Source organism: Melanaphis sacchari, unplaced genomic scaffold (genome assembly GCF_002803265.2).
Source record: "Melanaphis sacchari strain LSU unplaced genomic scaffold, SCAv2.0 Contig53_pilon_pilon, whole genome shotgun sequence".
NCBI lineage: Eukaryota > Metazoa > Arthropoda > Insecta > Hemiptera > Aphididae > Melanaphis > Melanaphis sacchari.
In genome coordinates this window covers 333,923-353,071 of record NW_020271371.1, presented here as the reverse complement: position 1 = coordinate 353,071, position 19,149 = coordinate 333,923, and the positions used below count along the sequence as shown (strand labels likewise).

The window sequence follows — 19,149 nt, the reverse complement described above, 5'->3', positions numbered from 1 at the left end:
TGATATACAATAAAAATCAATAGGAAATGACATAGTTCTCTTTCGTTATTGTTCAGTAAGTATATGTACTTCATATTTATTTTTATTTTCCTTAGAAAATTAAAAATAATATGACAGAAACTGCAGTAGACTAAGTGTGGTGATTGGACCTGCAGTACTTATCGAAAAATGGTGAGTTATTACTTGTAATCAGTCGTTAGATGTCGTAAAATATTTATAAATAATAAGTTATATAGGTACCATAAGTACCTCTTATACTAAGTTATTTAAACACTACTTATACTATATTATTCGTATTATTGTAGCACGAACATATTTATTTAAAATAATAATTTATCGTAGTATTAAATTTTGCATAACACACAGGGCTTTTCGTATTTAATTAGGTAGGTATATATTTTAGCGTGCAAGAAATTATGATTGTACACTTGTTTAAATACAATATTACATAAGTAATGCACCTTTAAATGATCACATTTTAATTTACATATTATATTTTTAATATTCAAGTTTATCGTGCAAATAATTTTCAATATGTTGAGAATATCATAGATTATAATATATTAATTATATAACCGGGACAGCGTTTGAAATAATAATATAGGTATATCAGTGACATTGGTCGCATACTAATTATTGGCGTTTGGGTTGTTCTTGTCGATTATTAATTATTATATAGCATTATTATTTATTAGTTTACATTATAGTACCTACGTATTACACGTGTACTATATATTATCGGTCAACAAAAATGTTGCAGGGGTTGTTGTCGATGCTGAAGCGGTTACGATCGTCGCCGGACAAGGAGCTTCGCATCCTGCTACTAGGTCTGGACAACGCGGGAAAGACGACGTTGATGAAGAAACTCGCGTCCGAGGACGTTTCGCACATAACGCCTACGCAGGGTTTCAACATTAAATCCGTTCAGGCGGATGGCATGAAACTGAACGTGTGGGACATTGGTGGACAGCGCAAGATAAGACCGTATTGGCGTAATTATTTCGAATTCACCGATATATTGGTAAGTACCATTAGTACTAATGTCTAGTGATAATATTACTGAAAATATAAGGTTTTTATAACTCCGTTCGATCCCAATAATATCGTCTAAAATATTCATAATACACGCGTACTTAACTATTATCCTGTGTGTAATTCACGAGTTATGTTCACTATACTTATTTTTCTTTTAATAATATGAATTTATTCGATTTCCAATTTTTGACATTTTTAAGTACCTATATTTAAAGACCGCATACATTTTTAATATCTAGAATTTTTATACTATAGTAAGAAAGATTACGTGATAATACAAACTTATTTTTTTTTTTCTTATGAAAATCGCTCTTTTTTCGTCTACAATTTATTATTGATTTTTATTGATTGCATTAAATATGCAGGGCCTATATAATTTTCCTAATATAATGAAATTATTTAATACTGCACTAATTAGACATCAAATAATTGTCCAAAATCATATATTTTAAGCACCAGAGCACATTTTATTTGAATAATTGCCTATGTTATGATTATTGGATAAAATGGAGGTGAACGCATCATAAACGGTGTGAATGATTCATAAGCGTTATTTGATGGGGGGGGGGGCACTTGAGAGTGCTTAGCACCCCCAAATTTTTAATAGTATCAGCATTTTTGTATTGCAGTAAGTCGAGAACGATAGTTATATTAAAAATAACTAAAATATTTTATCAAAATAGGAAGGGATAAAACCTTCCACGGGTCAACACACAAATCTAACATCCTCACGTACATTCAACTTAAATTGCGCCTATGTAATGACCAATTACAGCACCATTTTTTAAACAAAATTGAAACTATACTAACTATTTTCGAATTTGTTTATTGAAAATGTTTTAAAGTTTGATATAACATTACATACTCCAATAAATATTTGTTTGAATTCGTATTACATAGATTTACGTAGTGGACAGCGCAGACAGAAAACGCGTGGACGAAACCGGATTCGAATTGAACGAACTGCTCAACGACGAAAAATTAGCCGGTGTACCAGTGTTGGTATACGCCAACAAACAAGATTTGGCGCTGGCGGCAAAAGCTTCGGAAATAGCGCAAGAACTTAACTTGCATCTAATTCGCGATCGGCCGTGGCAAATACAGGCTTGTTCAGGTATACGCGGAGAAGGCATTAAAGTAAGTGATCGTGATTTATGTTTATGATTTTATTTCGATAGAGAAAAAAGGACGATACGAAGAAGAAACAAATTTTTTAGCCGAATATAAAAAAAAAAAACTTAATTGCAACTTGCATATCAAGATCAAATAATTTAATAATTCCTATCTCCACGCGCATACATATATTATTAATATTTTAAATCGCATGAAAAAAATTTTTTTTGGAATTTTCATGCATATTTTGATTATAATATTTAACAACGTAATTTTAATTAATGAACTTTGTATATTTTAGTACTAACAAGATGATTAATGATGGTAAATGAAAATTTCTAAACACAAGCGCAGAGTGATGTAGGAGAAAACTCGTTGTATTAATGTTATACATAGACTCAATTTATTTATTTATACGACCCGTTTCGCACTCTCGCCTGAAAATAGCATAGGACGAAACCGGTGATTGTTTTCTACAATAAATCATAATAATAATACTTTGAATGTTATTTGTGAACTTTTAATCTAACCATTATCTATATGTTTATGTATTTTGTATACGTTTCACAATAAAATTGTAATCACTTTATTGATATGTGTTCAAGGGACAAAATCATGTTTTATTAAACATATTTATTTAAAAAAGTTTAATTTTCGTAAAAAATATTTGGTCAACGTTCTTATTCTGCAGTATATGGTGGAAAACTACATTGCGAGAAGTTCGGGATAATGTTGAAGTAAAAAATAAATTTTTAGATACGTACATCTTTACAAATAATTTGTAACTCTATACTCAGGTACCCATCAACATTCAGAGTGCAATATATTTTCATTTATTAAATACCAGTCCAAAAATATAACCATCATAATACAGTGAAAACTGTCTAATGCGGACCCTGAATAAAACGGAAAACTATCCAATACGGAATTTTTCTATGGTCCTGGCACGTTCCTATAGTTTTATATAGACGCTCAATTTCAATAAAACGGAACCTTCATAACGCGGAAACGGAACGATTTTTTAAGTCCCATGCAAGTAAAAACCTTGCATAAACCGGAAAATTGACACGAGCGTATCAAATCTAACCCAAAAATAAGGTATAAAATATAGATATGCCGATGTACAATGTACATCGTTAAATAATGATAGATAAAGAAGATAAAATTGTTCTATAGGTATATATTCGTAAAATATAATATGTACATTGTAGTATTGTACATACAATGCATATTATCGCATCTTAAACGATACGAAATTTTTTCTTTGTAACTGTGAAACGGTCTTACACCAACAGTCGTACGTACACTTTTAATTTTATTTTATCTTCCGTTCATCGCATTAAATATTAAAATGCCAAAATATAAGTGTCTTTCGTTAAATGAAAAATATCAACTGATCAATTTTAATGAATTATATTATGTATTTAAAACAATAAATTGAGAAATACTCTTTGATATTTTTTATTCATTTGAATTGAATAATCCGGAATTTTTCCATTTTATTGAATAAAGCGGAAAACTGCTTAAAGCAGAATTTTTTGTTGGTCCCATGCGATTCTGCTTTAGACAGTTTTCACTGTATACGTATAATGTCTTTTTGTTTATTATTTTATAACGGCGAGTAGAATATTATAATATATTAGGTATCTATAATCTTTATTATTTTTATTAATAATCAAAAACTTTTATTTTGTTTTTGATTACAATTTATTTTCTATTATCATTATTTTTAACTATCAAACTTTAAAAATAATTAGCAAAATTATGAGGTTTATTTAAGGTTTTGGGCGAATAAGCCTCTTAAACTCCAACCGATTTGCATCTATGATCATAAATGATATGATAATTACCTATAGTATAATTTTTTTTTAATCATTTACTATTACAGCCGTGTAATTATTTTGTTTTATTTTTTTTTTCTAGGAAGGATTGGAATGGATCAGTCAAAATGTAAAAAAGAAGTAATAATGTTAATTTATTGAATATTTTTCATATTAATTTCTTATAGTTTGTTTCAAAGGTTTATGTAAGAATTAATAATTAGTGTAATATTTTATTATCATAATATTTTTTTAAACATATAAAATGTATATAAAAAAAATATATATTATGTATTTAAAATAAACATTTTTACTTATATCTATATCTGCTACATACTATACAATATGTTAATTAAAATATATAATAATCTATTACTACGTGTATCTTTAACTGAACATGTTACTAATGAAAAACGAATGTTTTACTATTAACAAGATTAAATAATTTTAAACTTCTCTGAAGTCAATAGACCTTGTAAAACATCAAAACAATATTAATTACTATAATTTGATTTATTTTAACATTTTACAAATATGTCGGTGTAGGTACCTATTATTATTATCCATGCAATGAATTTGTCATATTATATTATGTATTTCCAATGTATTTAATTAATTAATTTTTATTGCGTTTTATGTCAGCAAATTCATTTTCATAACATATTTCAAATTATAACGAAATAATTGACCAAAATGTCATGAATCGCTTTTTAACAATCAACAATTATTGTATAGCTCGTAACAAAATCGTTGGGCTCAAAAAACAATTTTGAATTAGTAGGTACCCAATACCTATAACGGTTATAAAATAATTTATTGATCTCGGGGTGTTGTATAAAATCATCAAAAACAACGTTGTTCAAATAATTTAAGTATATATTACAGAAAACGAATTACAATATTAGTTAAATATTTAATGAAGCTATAAATATTAATGTATCAATACACTTTATCGATAATATAATATTGAGTTTGCTTTTTTGCAGTTAGGACGGTGTATTATCAACTAACGGTACTTGGATCTAGTACGAAAGACATAATTATTTGTTTGGAACTTGATATAATATGTATATATTAAAAAATATATCATTTGAGTTCCATCTGCACTTCCATAAAAGGTATTATTAAGGTCCCCTATTAAAATATTTCGGGATGGTAAAATACCTCTATATAAAGTGGATTGCAGTTATTTTGTTCTGCAAGAGAAAAAAATTACCTAACAGTAAATTATATGCTAAAAATAATTTAGTTAATGTATACCTACATTGTATATATATATATATATATATAAATAAAAAAAAAATTATAAAACAAATTTAAGGTAGTATATCAATGGTGGCTTAAACTAGGTTTAAGTACCCGAGTACCTAGTGTACACCCCGTTTAGAGTTAAAATACATATTATATATAAAATGTTCAAAAACCGAAATTGATGAAACAGCCTTTGAGATTATTCATAATGTATATCCGCAATTATCGATATTTTTTTTTTTTGTTGTTTTTTTTTTATGTATATACTTTTAAAGTTCGTTGTGGAAATATTCAGTCGTAGCTTTCAAATCTTCTTCATGAAATTCTTGACAATTGGCCGAATATTTAGTCTAAACAACACGTAAACAATAATCGTGGTAATGAAAACGGAGTCAAGAAAAAATTTTAATTTCATTGATAAAAAAATCAACTTACCGAACAGTTGTGGTCTTCGGTTGCAGCGTTGTAAAGTTTCCAGAACGGCGTTCCCGTTTGGCCGGACAGGAACCAAGAAGCGATTAAACTGTTGAACAGAATATATTTTATAAGTGAGCAATTTCAAAATTATAAATTAATCAATATTAATTATTAACTTTCCCAAACATCGAATAGTAATATAATATTTATAATATTTATATTTTATAATACTTTTAAAAACATTTTAAAAATATCATCTATTTCAAATGCTGTCTGAGATTATTAACGTATAAACTAAAAAAAAACCGTAAATTATTATATTTAAATCAACAACATTCGTAATTCATTTTGAAATTTAATAAAAGAATATTATTCTATTACATTTGACGTGATGAATGTACATAAAACGAATTAAACATTAATTATTTTTTACGTAGGTATAATATTGTTATATATTTGCTTTACAAGCCAAATTATTATCAAATAATAAATAATACTTAATATTGCCCATCAATTATAAACACTAAAAATACGTAATGGCTAATGATAATATATATATAATATTATATTTAAATCCATGAAGATAATGTATGCAATTTATTGATATTATTTCTTGTGTGTTTTTAAACTAATACGCGTATAGAAAGTATTTTTAATATTATTTTAATGTTAATGACAAATATAACACCTTATAAATATTTTAATGGTTCTATTATAATATACTTATGTACCGTTATTGCATGCGTTAACTATGTTTAAAAAATGTATTATTTAGATTAATTAACGTACCTAGATAATTTTGTGACACCGGGTTTTAGTCCTGTTTTGCTATCTGGATATTGACCTTTACGATTGATGCTGCACACCAAGTAACGATCACATTCTGGTTTCTTGCCCACGAATCTATACACTCTCCACACTCTAAGTACCGGGTCAATTATTTCGTGATTCAACAGCTCCGATAGTTTTTCTTCAATTTCCTTAGAAGTTAAATGTTGCAAGCTCAATCCTTTGCTTTGGCCCAACCTAAACACTTCCTATACGAACAAACAACCATTCACATGATGTCTTATAACATATTAACATGACGTGTCTAAATTAATACGCCTATAATGTATTATACGTACTTGTATGTATGCTATCGCAGGTTTAATGTACGTAGCCGAATTTACTTTGAGTCCAAACTGTCGTTTAAACACTGCGTCGGCCAGGAAACTCAGAGATTCTGCTGGTCTTACTGGATCGAACTGGGCCGCTTTAGAGTAACCTTGAGACTTTAAGAACCCGTTCATGATGAATTGTGTCGTCGATAAATATCTGTAAAACATGTAATTGTATAGGTATAGACATTAAACGTAGGTACTTTAACAAGTATTTAAGTACATAATGCAATTTTAAAATAAATCTGTGTTTTGTTCGTATAACTGTATATATGTATATAATATATACATTTAACCTTATATCTGATTTTATATTGTCTAATATATTACATATAAGTAGGTAGGGTAGGCACTATAAAAATAATATCATCGTATGAATCTGGACTGACGCCAGTAATGCGTAGTATGTCTGGACTCTGGAGACATTATTATCGGCACACATAAAAATATTGGTACTTGGAGTGATACCAAGATGTTTATCTTATTTTACTTTAGCATAAATATTATGCACGCGTATTGTCTAATAAAAAATAAAATCGAGAAAAATACTATTAAACATAGTTATTAGCCAAGTACCCATCAGATAATACTTGTAAATAGCATTATTGTTGGTAAATATAGTCGGTCACCTAAAAATATATAATTTCCTTAATTTCAGTTGAAATTAAATTATTATTATTATTTTATTATTTTTATATGTAACGTATAATATGCTTTCGTCAAATGTTTTATAAAACCGAATAAAAAATTGATCCAGAAAAGGGCTACTCCACCAAAGGCGACGATAATTCTTTTCCCTTTAGAGTTATTGCACTTGTCGGCACTCTCGGTTAACTATTAATATGTTATCAGAAAATGTAATTATTTCGAAACAATTATAATAATAATAGGTATAGGTACATAAACCATGATTCACGTTGAAAAAAAATCATATGTTAGGACATTGACATAATACGAGTATAATGTGTAATACATGGGCGTATTTTACAATAAATTCTTCAGCATTATATTATTATTTTAAAACTGTGCATTATAACACGATACTATAAGTTCAATGAGACGAAGAGGTGCAGTTAGTATGTTTGTAAAAAAATATATAAATAAATAAATAACCAGTTAGTCGTTAAAGTTAGTGGACGTGTTATTCATATATACTTTTATAATATATTCTATATATAGGTATGAGAAAATTGATGTTATTAAATTGTTTGGTTACGACATGAAAATTACATTATTTTTGGTCGCCACAAGTGTTCAATGAACTGTAATATTGGATATTATACATTTTAAATTCACGCACGTAAACACTGAAGCCATACCTCGTACCTAGGTATTCATAATTAAAATGGTTCATAAAAAATAGAGTGTAACTTAAATGTCTGACCCAAACGTTCGAAAATTCAAAAATCGTACAGAGATTGAATCGGGACGAGTACCTACAGAACTTAAATATTTTGCTCCGTGACGTCATAGTATTGCGATGTTACGGTAAAATATGTACTGAGTGGGCGGACATATGTGACCTGTCGGTTAAGATTTTAATAATAATTATTATTTATTCACATGGATAAAATGGGCGGTATTCCGATATTCTAATACTAGTTTTTTTTTTCATATTTGTGATTAAATTTAAAAACGAAATCACCGCTACGGTTTATTAGATTGACAAGTAACAAGTTAAAATACTAAAAGCGTCAAGTACTTATTTTTGAAAATATCGAAGTATATAATAGTATAATACTCGTAAAAGCATTACCTACTACAGTTTTTAATTTTTTGGATACATTGTTTTTCTATTTTGTATTTTATATAATTAAACTAGTAAAAAATAAACATTGAACATATTATATTATTGTACTATGTATACGTTATTTTTAAAAACGTTTCCCGTTTGACCTTGACCCAAGAATACTGAGTGTTTTGCATGGGTTAAGATCAGAACAACTGTTTATTTTTTACGGATAACTGTACATTTTCTATACCATTAAGCGCGGTCAGCACACGTACCTATAATTACCACATATTTGAAATAATGTATTAGTAATAATAAGTAAAGCACATCTAATAAAAATATTTTTAATGTTATATAGTTTATTTTAGGAAAAGCGAATAGTTTCACGAGGCGAGTAAATTATTTATTTTTTTTTGATTTTTATGTAAAATCGATATTTACAGATATTTATGCATATTTAAAATAAATAATTCCGTTGTCATAAATAAATTTTACACTATACTAATATATACAATATATTATATTTTACTGACATAAAACGTTTATTATTATTATTATTTTTTTTTTTGTATTAAAAATATGTACCGCTGTAGCTGTAGTCATATATTATCATAGAGGTAATAGTGGGCAACGAACTCTACGAGCAAAACCAGTTCCGTTCGTTTAAAACAAGGCGTGCTCGTCGAGTTACTATGATATTGTTATATATCCACGATACGATTTATATTAAATATTATACCTATATTTAAACGCTTGTGCATAATGTATATAAGTGTATAAGCGTGAACCGGGTATACGGTAATTACCTGGACTGTGTGTTCGGATCAGAGACGTGTTTAATCCATTCGGCGACGAAACTGGTCAGACTCCTGACCCAACGCCGCCTGAACGTGGCGTTTTCCATGGACTCGAATATCTTGTCCACCTGGAAGTGACCGTCCCTGTCGATGAATAGCTTCAAAATGCTGCCCAGGCCGCTGTTCTTCCACAAAGTTGTTCCTAGTTCGCTGTTTTTAAAATGTTCCCAGTATACGTATGCACTACTTAGGAACGGCGGCAGGAAGGATGAGGCTCTGGCGTGTCGCTCGTGTTCTTCGAAATCCTCCACTTCCGGATCGTCAGAATGCTTGTGTCCGCCACTGAACGCATTCACCAACACCGGAAGTACGTTCATGAAACCCTCTATCGACGAACCCTGGGAGCCACCTGTGCCCGCCGTCGACGACATGAATCCTATAACATAACCATCGAATAAAGTTTATTTCGTTTCAAATGTATATATTATGGAATGATACAATATTATTATAAATTATTATACATCAATATCCAATTTAAAAGAGGATGCGTACGTGGAACCGCCAAAACATTACCATTGTATTATATAACTATATGCCCATGTAACAAAAGTCTGCTTGAGTAAAAATTATCCGATTTGAATTTTGTGTTTTACACAATTTCATCAGTACAAAATATGTTGGTGATAAAATTTGACAGATTTTGATACCGATGTACCGATTATAGAAATCATGATTTGATGTGATTTTGTTTGATTTGCAATCATTGGCTTGAGTTCGAAATCATTTAGTATGATTTGCAATCAATAGAGATAAATCCAATAAATATATTACATATTTTTTATAAGACTTTCAAAACGATCGCTTATCGTAATAATATAATTATAAGCCTGAGATCATTACATAGAATCTGATATGATATTCATATTATTTTGAGTATAAAACCGTATTGACGAGTTTTTATTTTATTATGTAATAAGACGACGATTGTCGAAGTTTGTAAAAACAAGACGAGAAAAACGGCTGTGCATAGTTCCAAACAGGTTATTATATTACATCAATACGGTTAATTTACCGTTGAACCGTCCAACTAATGCGGAATTTTTTGCACGTGTAGGTTGTACCTACTGTTTGCCGACTACGATGGAATATAAATGCATGGCCTCAACAATCGTTGACTAAACGATAAAAACTGCATTTGTAATACAAAAATAATGGTATTATCCGTAAACCTAAATAAATCAAAATCAAGTTTAATAAAGGATAATATTAGGTGCTTAGATATATTATTGAATCGATTGTGATCTTTTTTAGAAACGTAAAAAATTTTAGTGAAAATAAAACATCACGGTGATTTTGTGAACAATATTGGCTGAGTATATTATAATCATCAATTGTGAAATACTTACTGTATGAATAAACAAAAATATTATATCGATTATAATGAAATTGATTAAGTCTACCTACGATTACGATTTTCAGTGTTGTCACGATGGTATTTATTATACATTATCACCTAAATATATTAGTACATCACCGACTTACGTTTAACTTCATGGTTAACTTGAATAGAATTTATATAATAAGTGTGGAAGTGAGTTTATTTTCATTTTTTGATATAATATTCATTAATATTATGTAGATCATTTAATTTCATTTTTTTCAGATGAAAAATCAACGGTAAACTATATAAAAAACAATAATTTGTTAGCACATTATATTATTAGCCCTTAGTATTAAGAGTTGTATGAAACAAATGAATTCCTCTAGCCTCCTTATTTTTTTGGTAAAGTAATATTAACACAAATCATTTGTTTACAAAATTCAAGTATACGATTTTGGGTTAATTTAAAACTAATTTAAGTGTTCAATGTTAATGTATATAATATTATATAATACTGTAATTATACCAATGTGCATCACAAAAAAAAAAAAAAAAAAAAAAATGCAGAACAGTCGGTTAAACTGAATAAACATTAAAACATTAAGTAACTATACAAATATTTTATTTTATTAATAAATCAAGGATCATTACAAGACCAAACTTAATAAGATTATAACTATTATAATCATTAAGTTATAAGTCATAACTTATGACTATAATATACTAAACAGTATAATAAGTATCATGTACCTATAACCTACCATTTAAAACAAAGTCTCAATGATTTATACTAATTGTGTGCGTTTGGAATTTTTTAAAGATATTGTGGCTTAAGAAACGTGTGTTTGCATTTAGTACTAGTGTTTTAGTTTTTCGGATAGGTGATTTAAAAAAGTTGATTCACATACTAATTAATTACTTATATAGAATAGGTATGGACAATAGTACAATAGTACAATATTTATTTCTTTAAACGATTGGTTAACACAGTTATAGAATGTATACCTATACCAAGTGCTTATAATTATCGTTTAAAATATACTCGAGTAACTTAGATGAAAGAAATCTAAATTCGGTGTTAAAATAATAATGTAAACCACGGTTCACGGTTCATTGACACCTGCAGACTAAAAAAAAATATACGGAACACGAGACGATTAACTTTGAAATAGATACTTTTTGGTGCACTAAATACAAATTGTATTTACTGTTATAATGCATAATGCTCAAGAGCAGCCAGAGCGTATTATCGTCATACTATTAGTGTACACGCCGACACAGTCATAAGTAAAAAGAATAACAGAATCCCAAGATTTTGTTAAAAAGATTTCAAATATTTCACGTACAAATCATTTATCGATTTTCACGATACATTTCAGTTGCACAGGTGAAATCAAACTATTTAATGACTCACTACACAGTAGTAATCGCTGTGATTATGACTCATCATTACACTACCAATATACAATTTAAACCGATTTATTGGACAACTCAAACACATCGTAATGTTATTTTTCACTGTATTATAACTACCATGTCAATGGTTTCAGTAAATATTATATAGGTAACCTAACACATTTACGAGCTGGGCAATTCATAAATGCCTGGGGTATCGTGATTGTTCTCCTTAATACGTTGCAGACTTATTGTTATAATGTCGTACAGTACCGCTGTGACATCATTTTACTATTTTTGTATATTTATATACATACCACTTAACATTTATTTTGGCACATGATTGGGTGCATTAATATATATTATTTATAAATTTCTATAATTAGATATTTTAAACTCTTTCAAGTGCATTTTTCATAAAAAGTGTTGATTTTTATAAATCCGATAGAAGTACTATTTTACAAGTTAAGGTGGGTCAAACGTCTGCCCTACCCGAATGACGCCTATTCGTGTAATGGTGTCGTAGCATTGTGAACGTTTTGTTTAATTAACTGTTGTGATATTTTGTATTCGTATATCTTTTATTACGAATCGCTTAAAGTTAACATTATTTGCACGAGTAAAAAATAATAGCTATATCTACTATTACAGATGACATACATCAGTGGGTACGTATTTTAGGCGGGTCATGTCCCTTATCAGGAACATTATTTAATATGAAAAAATCATATTATATAATATAATGCAAAAAAAAAAAATTGAAGAGATTGCTTTGTGTTAGTCAGGCTTTAAATAGATTGCTGTTTAGAATCATAGGTTCAAGTCAAAACAGTCGTGCGCGATTTTATACGTGTAATAAGTGCAACGGAAAATTCTGTGATTGCGGTACTGCACATATCATATAAAAATATACATAAAAATAATACTTAAACCACGTAGTCGGACTTACCAGAAGCCAAGTCGATCATGGAGCTCCAGTCCACGCCAGCCCCGTCGTCGTTTCCGGACGACGATTTGTCTGCTGCCGAACCGCCCGCACCGGCGAACATTCCGACGAGTTGGCCGATCATCTGCGGATCGACGGAACCCTTAGCGGCTGCCAGACCGGAAACGATCGATCCTAGTCCGGACTTGGCGCCTTCCGTTTGCATGAACGACTGGAGCACGGAGCCCAAGCCGCCGGCGGCTCCGGCGCCCTGTCCGCTGGCCAGCGAGTCTTGCAGCAGCGACTTGGCCGCTTCCAGGAACGGGTTCTCTTCGCCGTCATCTACACTGTTGCTGTCCACCGAGGATGTGACCGCGGGTCCGGCCAAAAGTAGGGCCAGCAACAGCGCGACGTTGAACAGTAACCGGATCATGATGGTGGTGACCGACGGTTAATGGATATCGGACGTGACAATGTTTTCAAGAATATTATGTAATACACTGCTCAGGTGGCAGTAAACGTGACGGAATTTTGTGTACGTATCCGGTGGTGATAATATTAATACGAAGAACCGTTTTCACATAGTCGGCACGGCAGAGATCTATGGCGAGCTACGCGACGTGGCGAAGTAGACGTCGATCGAAGAACTGTGACGATCGTGATGTGACCGAACGGCGGATGGCCGAGTCCACCGTTGCCGGAACCAAATACTCAGCTGCCCCTCTGGTTACCGTGGTACCGGTGACCGGGCTGCGAAAAAAAGAGAGGGGACGGTCGCAGACGTAGCGGTAAACCAGACCACGCGCGGTTACGGCGGCGGAACGCGTACAAACCTGTTATGGTAGGGCCATTGACATATTATTATTATTATTATTATTATACCGTCGGACTGTGGCAGCGGGAAGGTTAGTTATATTATTATTTTATTATGTTTGGCTCGTCGTCTTCGTTGAAATGTGACGATCGCGTAGGTAAATTATTACTATTATATATTTCGTTCGAAATACCTTTTCGTCGGAATTCGGTCAATTATTACTACTATATCGTTACGATCGATTTATTACATAAAATTACACGTCCTAAGTACAATATCTATTCGCACAACACATTCCACTACATTATATCATTATAATATAAGCACTAAGCACATAATAATATGACGAATGCAAATAATGAAGGCTCTAAGAGTTCCAGAAATTCTATGATAGTATGCGTATTATTGAAATCGAACTACCACTCTTATTGTCATGAATAATTCATTTCCATAAATTATTTTTTGTCCGCAAATATTTATAATAATAATAATCGTTATTTACATGGCTAAATACTTAGGTATGACAGCAATAATACTAAAATCCGTTCTATAAGCGCATTCATGGAATAATAAACAAATCTTAATTTATTATAATATATATATATGATTATTATATGATACTATGACGTCAGCCGGCAAGGATTTTAATCGGCCAAATCTTGAAACTAGTTACAACTGTGATAAAAGTTCCTGCCAGCTGACGTCATGACATGCGTATCACAGAGTTGCTGTCATACCTAAATATTTAGCCATGGCTATTTATACGCCGCAGGATAATTCTTTAACGCGAGTCTCGAACACTAACTATTTAGAAAAATAGAAGTCCTGATCTATCATCCTTATAATAATATAATGTTGGTCGATCAGTGCATTTATCCATACATATTTTCAATTCTAGTCCAAAGTTGATTACTTTTCTGGAAATTTTGATGTATACAACACAATAATAATATTATGTCGTACCATCGAACATTAAGTCATGCAATTTCTGATGATAAAACCGCTAAAAGTTTATCTTGAAATTTGATAATTCACTTGCACATTCGAATTTTTATATGATAATCAAATTGTTAGACTGGATGGTAAATACGTTTTGTGCACTAAAAATTAAAAGTAATTAATTAAAATAAATCTTTAAGCTCGAAAATATTATTCATAAATCGCGTTTACATTGGACGATGTGATGATTACGTGTATGGATGATGTCAAGGTCGTTCATTGCCATCACCGAGTAACCTTCTCGTCTGTATACTTATAAAATTACATTTCCATCTCACGTAGTATATACGCAGGGCATGTACCTCTGACGGTTGAAAAATACCCTGTACAAACGACGAAATAATGGAAAACTATTTAACTGACTAATATTAATTATTATGAATCACAATACTTTGAAAATAAAAACTTTTGATCAAGAAAAAGTTAGGTAAAAGTAAAAAAATTAAGAATTTGTTTATTAATATATAGGTACAATAGTTACATATGTAAATACATAGAGTTGATTGTAAGACAGTCAAAACAGTATACTAAAGATATATAAGTAGTTAAAAATTGCAAAGGCCCGATTACTATCAGAGAAGAGTCAATTTCAAAAGGTTATTGAAATCATATACATTTCCCCGATATTGATATGATTAAAACTAGACAAATCGTAGAAAAAATGAAATAAAATATATTCGTCTGATGATAATCCTTAACATATTATTGCTAGTTCTCAAATTGTGTCAGGTGTAGCTGAAAATATTCCTGCTATAGTGCTATACCTCTTTTAAAACGTTTTTTACGAAGAGTACCTACGTTAGAAAAATAGAATGTCTCTCAAAATCCTTTTTCTTCAATGGACTTCAACATTTTTGAGATATACGCAAAAACTAAAAATGGATCTCCATTTTTAGCATCTGACAGTGGTCAAGTTGAAAATCGTAAATTATAATATATTCTACTGAAAAAAACATGAAACTGATGAAAAAATCTAAATATTTTAAAAGTTCCTCAGTTTCATTTTTTTCAAATTTATGTGATACATGTGTCAATAAATAACGGTATAATAATTCCAACTGTATATTCATTACTACCGAATAAAACACAAGATATTTATGCATAAAAAATATATACCACATTCAAATTTCCCTTTTACGTTAAAATGTGAACTTATATTTCTAAGTCGAATGTAAGTAGTTATAGCATTTAAAGATATATTGAATTTGCAATTTTATATTGATAATTATGACGGATTAAAACCATTAGTTGACTACTAGAGGATTAGATGATTTGTTGGCCGTAAACAAATGAACTATATGACATAAACATTTCATTTTGAACTTTGAAATTATTATGATTTGGCAAAAAGTGGATTGTCGAGAACAAATTACAACATTGAAAGATGCTACAGAAAGTTCATTACATTAATTATGTATGACAATTTAATTATTAATTTTTATTTTTACATTGTAGGTTTACACCATCCAGTGTTCTAGAAATTTATAAGCAGTTGAAAGAATAAACAAAATATTTAAGAGCTAGTAAATGAACAATTACTAACAGGACATTATAATAATAAGAAAAAATATATAAAGACTCAGAAAAAAAAATAAGGAGGTAATATGGTAAATTTATTTAACACAAATAACACAATGAACTTTTTAAAAGATATAATCGTATATAATTTTAATTAAAATAGAATTTATAAATGATATTTTTGTAATTAATGTTAATTACATTTGCTCATATTATTTTCGTTGCTTTGGTTTCGCTATTATGACCATTATGGCAATAGTTACGCGATTTTACCGGATCCATTTTGAAATAACCGGCCGCTACAGCTTTATACAAAAATTGGATTATTTTACATAAATAAAAAGTGCTGTAATAACACGAATTTTCATAAACTTGAATAATTCTTTGGTAATTATTTATAAATATTTTAACGTTAGTTATTTTTTAACCAGTATATTGTATAAACAAATAATTTTGATTTACCAAAACTTGAGTCTAGATGAGCCTTTATTGCAATCGATTTAAATACGCTTCTGATCAAATCAATGGAAATCGTAGGTATAACTTATTTTGAATATTAAAATAAAAAAAATAATAATAAATTATTTAACTCGGAATCAAAAATGTATATCTAAAATGTTTTTTTTATTTATATTTTAATTTGTATGCATTTATTAATACTAAAATCAATATAGCTAAAGATTACTATTATAACTAACAAATATATGCAAGAATATTATGAAACAAATTTAACTATAAATATAGTAACCTTCAATCTATTAAAAAGTTACATTATATACGATACCGTGCTTCCAGGTCAATGAACGATTAAAATACCAAATAGAGAATTGTAATGATGAATAATGTGATAAACCGGTTAGGTAATTACTTTCTTAAGTAGGAAATCCAGAGTTTGAAAATTTTTTATTTTCATAGAAGTAACTATATACAGGACGATTTACTAAGCATGCTCACTTAAATTGATTCCATTATTAATTTTTAAGTACACTTACTTAAAAACCATATTATATTCAAGTAAGCATTTAGATTTTGTAAACCATTTGAGAAATATTCTATTGTAATACCATTTTTTTTTTCAAGTGAGAAGTATCTTTTCTATAAAAATTGTTAAGCTAATATATATTTTTTTAAATATTTATGTATTGAAACAAAAATATTTAAATGAGTTTTTTTTTTTTTAGTTATTTAACTTTGTCCATAGATACTAAGAACGGTAATAATAATAATTTTTGGAAGATTTGGAGAGCTTATGATTAATATTTTAAAATATAATTTTGTAGTAATTAATATTTATCTATTAATAATTTATACATTTTTAAAGTGTGTCTAAGTTTATAAGTATCACGATAGTTTTTTATAATGTCTATTTCATATATTTTTTTTAAAACCATTTTTTAAGAAATATTATTTTAGTTCATATAATTTGATAATTTAGAAATTTCTTGTTCGAATTTTGATTTAAATATAATTTCAATAAATAAAATCATTATCATAGAAACAATGGCAATGAACATGTTAAGTAAATTACTTTGTTTATCTGGTATCTATATTTATACAGATACAATCTAGAGACATATATTTTACTATTTATTATACTCCATTATTTTTTTAGTGACTGTTTTACGAAAAACTTGGTCGTGTTATTTATTTTGACATCGACCTCATTTCAGTTGACAAATTAATGGAAACACCGACGAAACACGGTGCTCATGTAATGGTGTGGAAAATTGTTAAGCGTTTACTATGATGAACCATGACTGTTTCAAAAAATTTAAATCGGTCTCGAGATCGATTATTGTTTAACTATATATAATATATATAATAGCGGTTCTATTGTATACTGGTCAAGAATATAATTATTTGCCTTTGACGGTGATATAAATATTATAAGTATACCTACGTTTTAATTTTTTGAATAAAAATACCGATAGTTATTCTTTTAAAATATTTGAAAATTATACCTTCTTTGATATTTTTAAATTGCTATCAGAACAATAGTATTACATGTTTGCCTAATTTTTAACAAAAAAAAAAAATTTTTGAAATCTTAAAAGTGATATGAAATGATTTTTACCCGTATTGCTTTAAACAGTTTTAAGTGATTTATAATCTATTTCATTATTTTTGATTTATTGTATAATATAATATAATTCAACAAATTAAAATTAAATCTATTGTGGTTAAAATAAAAGATAAAAAACACGAAATAATTAAATATTTACCTGCAGGTTTCACTCATATTTTTAATTTGAAAATATCTGAATATTTTGTCTAAATATGAATATTTCTACATTGACACACATCGACTTCATTTAACTGTTTATTTCTTTAACCAACTACCTACAACTAAATATTATATACACAATGCTTTTTTTATATTACAGTCTGATAGTCATACGCGTCATACATTACGCGCACTAATACGTATGTCAAACACTTAATATCCAAAATAGTTAACATTCATAAAATGTATAATAATATTATTATTTAATCTGCATGTTCGTATGTACCATAACGTTATAAGTGATAACTTATTATATAGTTATTACTAACAAGGAACAAACAACATCAAAGGCAAATACAAAGAGGGGAGGGGTCAATTGCCTACCCACTTCTCGCTACTTACTGTTAATACATCATCCGATCGTTGTAATGTTCATAACAGAATAATTTTTTTTTGATATGTATTGCTATTAGCTCTTTAATATTATTATTATATTTTTATTGAAATTTTCTCAAGTTTGCGAAAGCGCATTTGTTCTCAAATAATCTCAGATACCACCCATGACGTC

General features: G+C 29.0%; 2 protein-coding genes across 3 annotated transcripts; one reads left to right on the top strand and one right to left on the bottom strand.

Annotated features, from left to right (window-relative positions):
* Nucleotides 1–10: 10 nt before the first annotated feature.
* On the top strand, nt 11–4,173 carry LOC112599570 (ADP-ribosylation factor-like protein 3). Of its 2 annotated transcripts, XM_025346510.1 has the most exons (4): nt 11–171; nt 761–1,021; nt 1,936–2,172; nt 4,072–4,173. In XM_025346510.1, exons 1-4 carry the CDS (start codon nt 169–171, stop codon nt 4,111–4,113), a joined length of 543 nt encoding a protein of 180 aa, XP_025202295.1. In that variant the 5' UTR covers nt 11–168; the 3' UTR covers nt 4,114–4,173. The 2 variants fall into 2 exon arrangements, with proteins under 2 accessions (XP_025202295.1, XP_025202294.1); XM_025346509.1 differs by lacking the exon at nt 11–171 and having other exon boundaries at nt 752–1,021.
* A 1,273-nt stretch (nt 4,174–5,446) lies between these two features.
* LOC112599588 lies at nt 5,447–13,749 on the bottom strand. The gene is made up of 6 exons (XM_025346539.1): nt 13,051–13,749; nt 9,335–9,761; nt 6,764–6,953; nt 6,426–6,673; nt 5,655–5,742; nt 5,447–5,569 (listed from the first exon to the last, which is right to left on the bottom strand). Exons 1-6 carry the CDS (start codon nt 13,457–13,459, stop codon nt 5,489–5,491), a joined length of 1,443 nt encoding a protein of 480 aa, XP_025202324.1. The 5' UTR covers nt 13,460–13,749; the 3' UTR covers nt 5,447–5,488.
* Nucleotides 13,750–19,149: the final 5,400 nt, after the last annotated feature.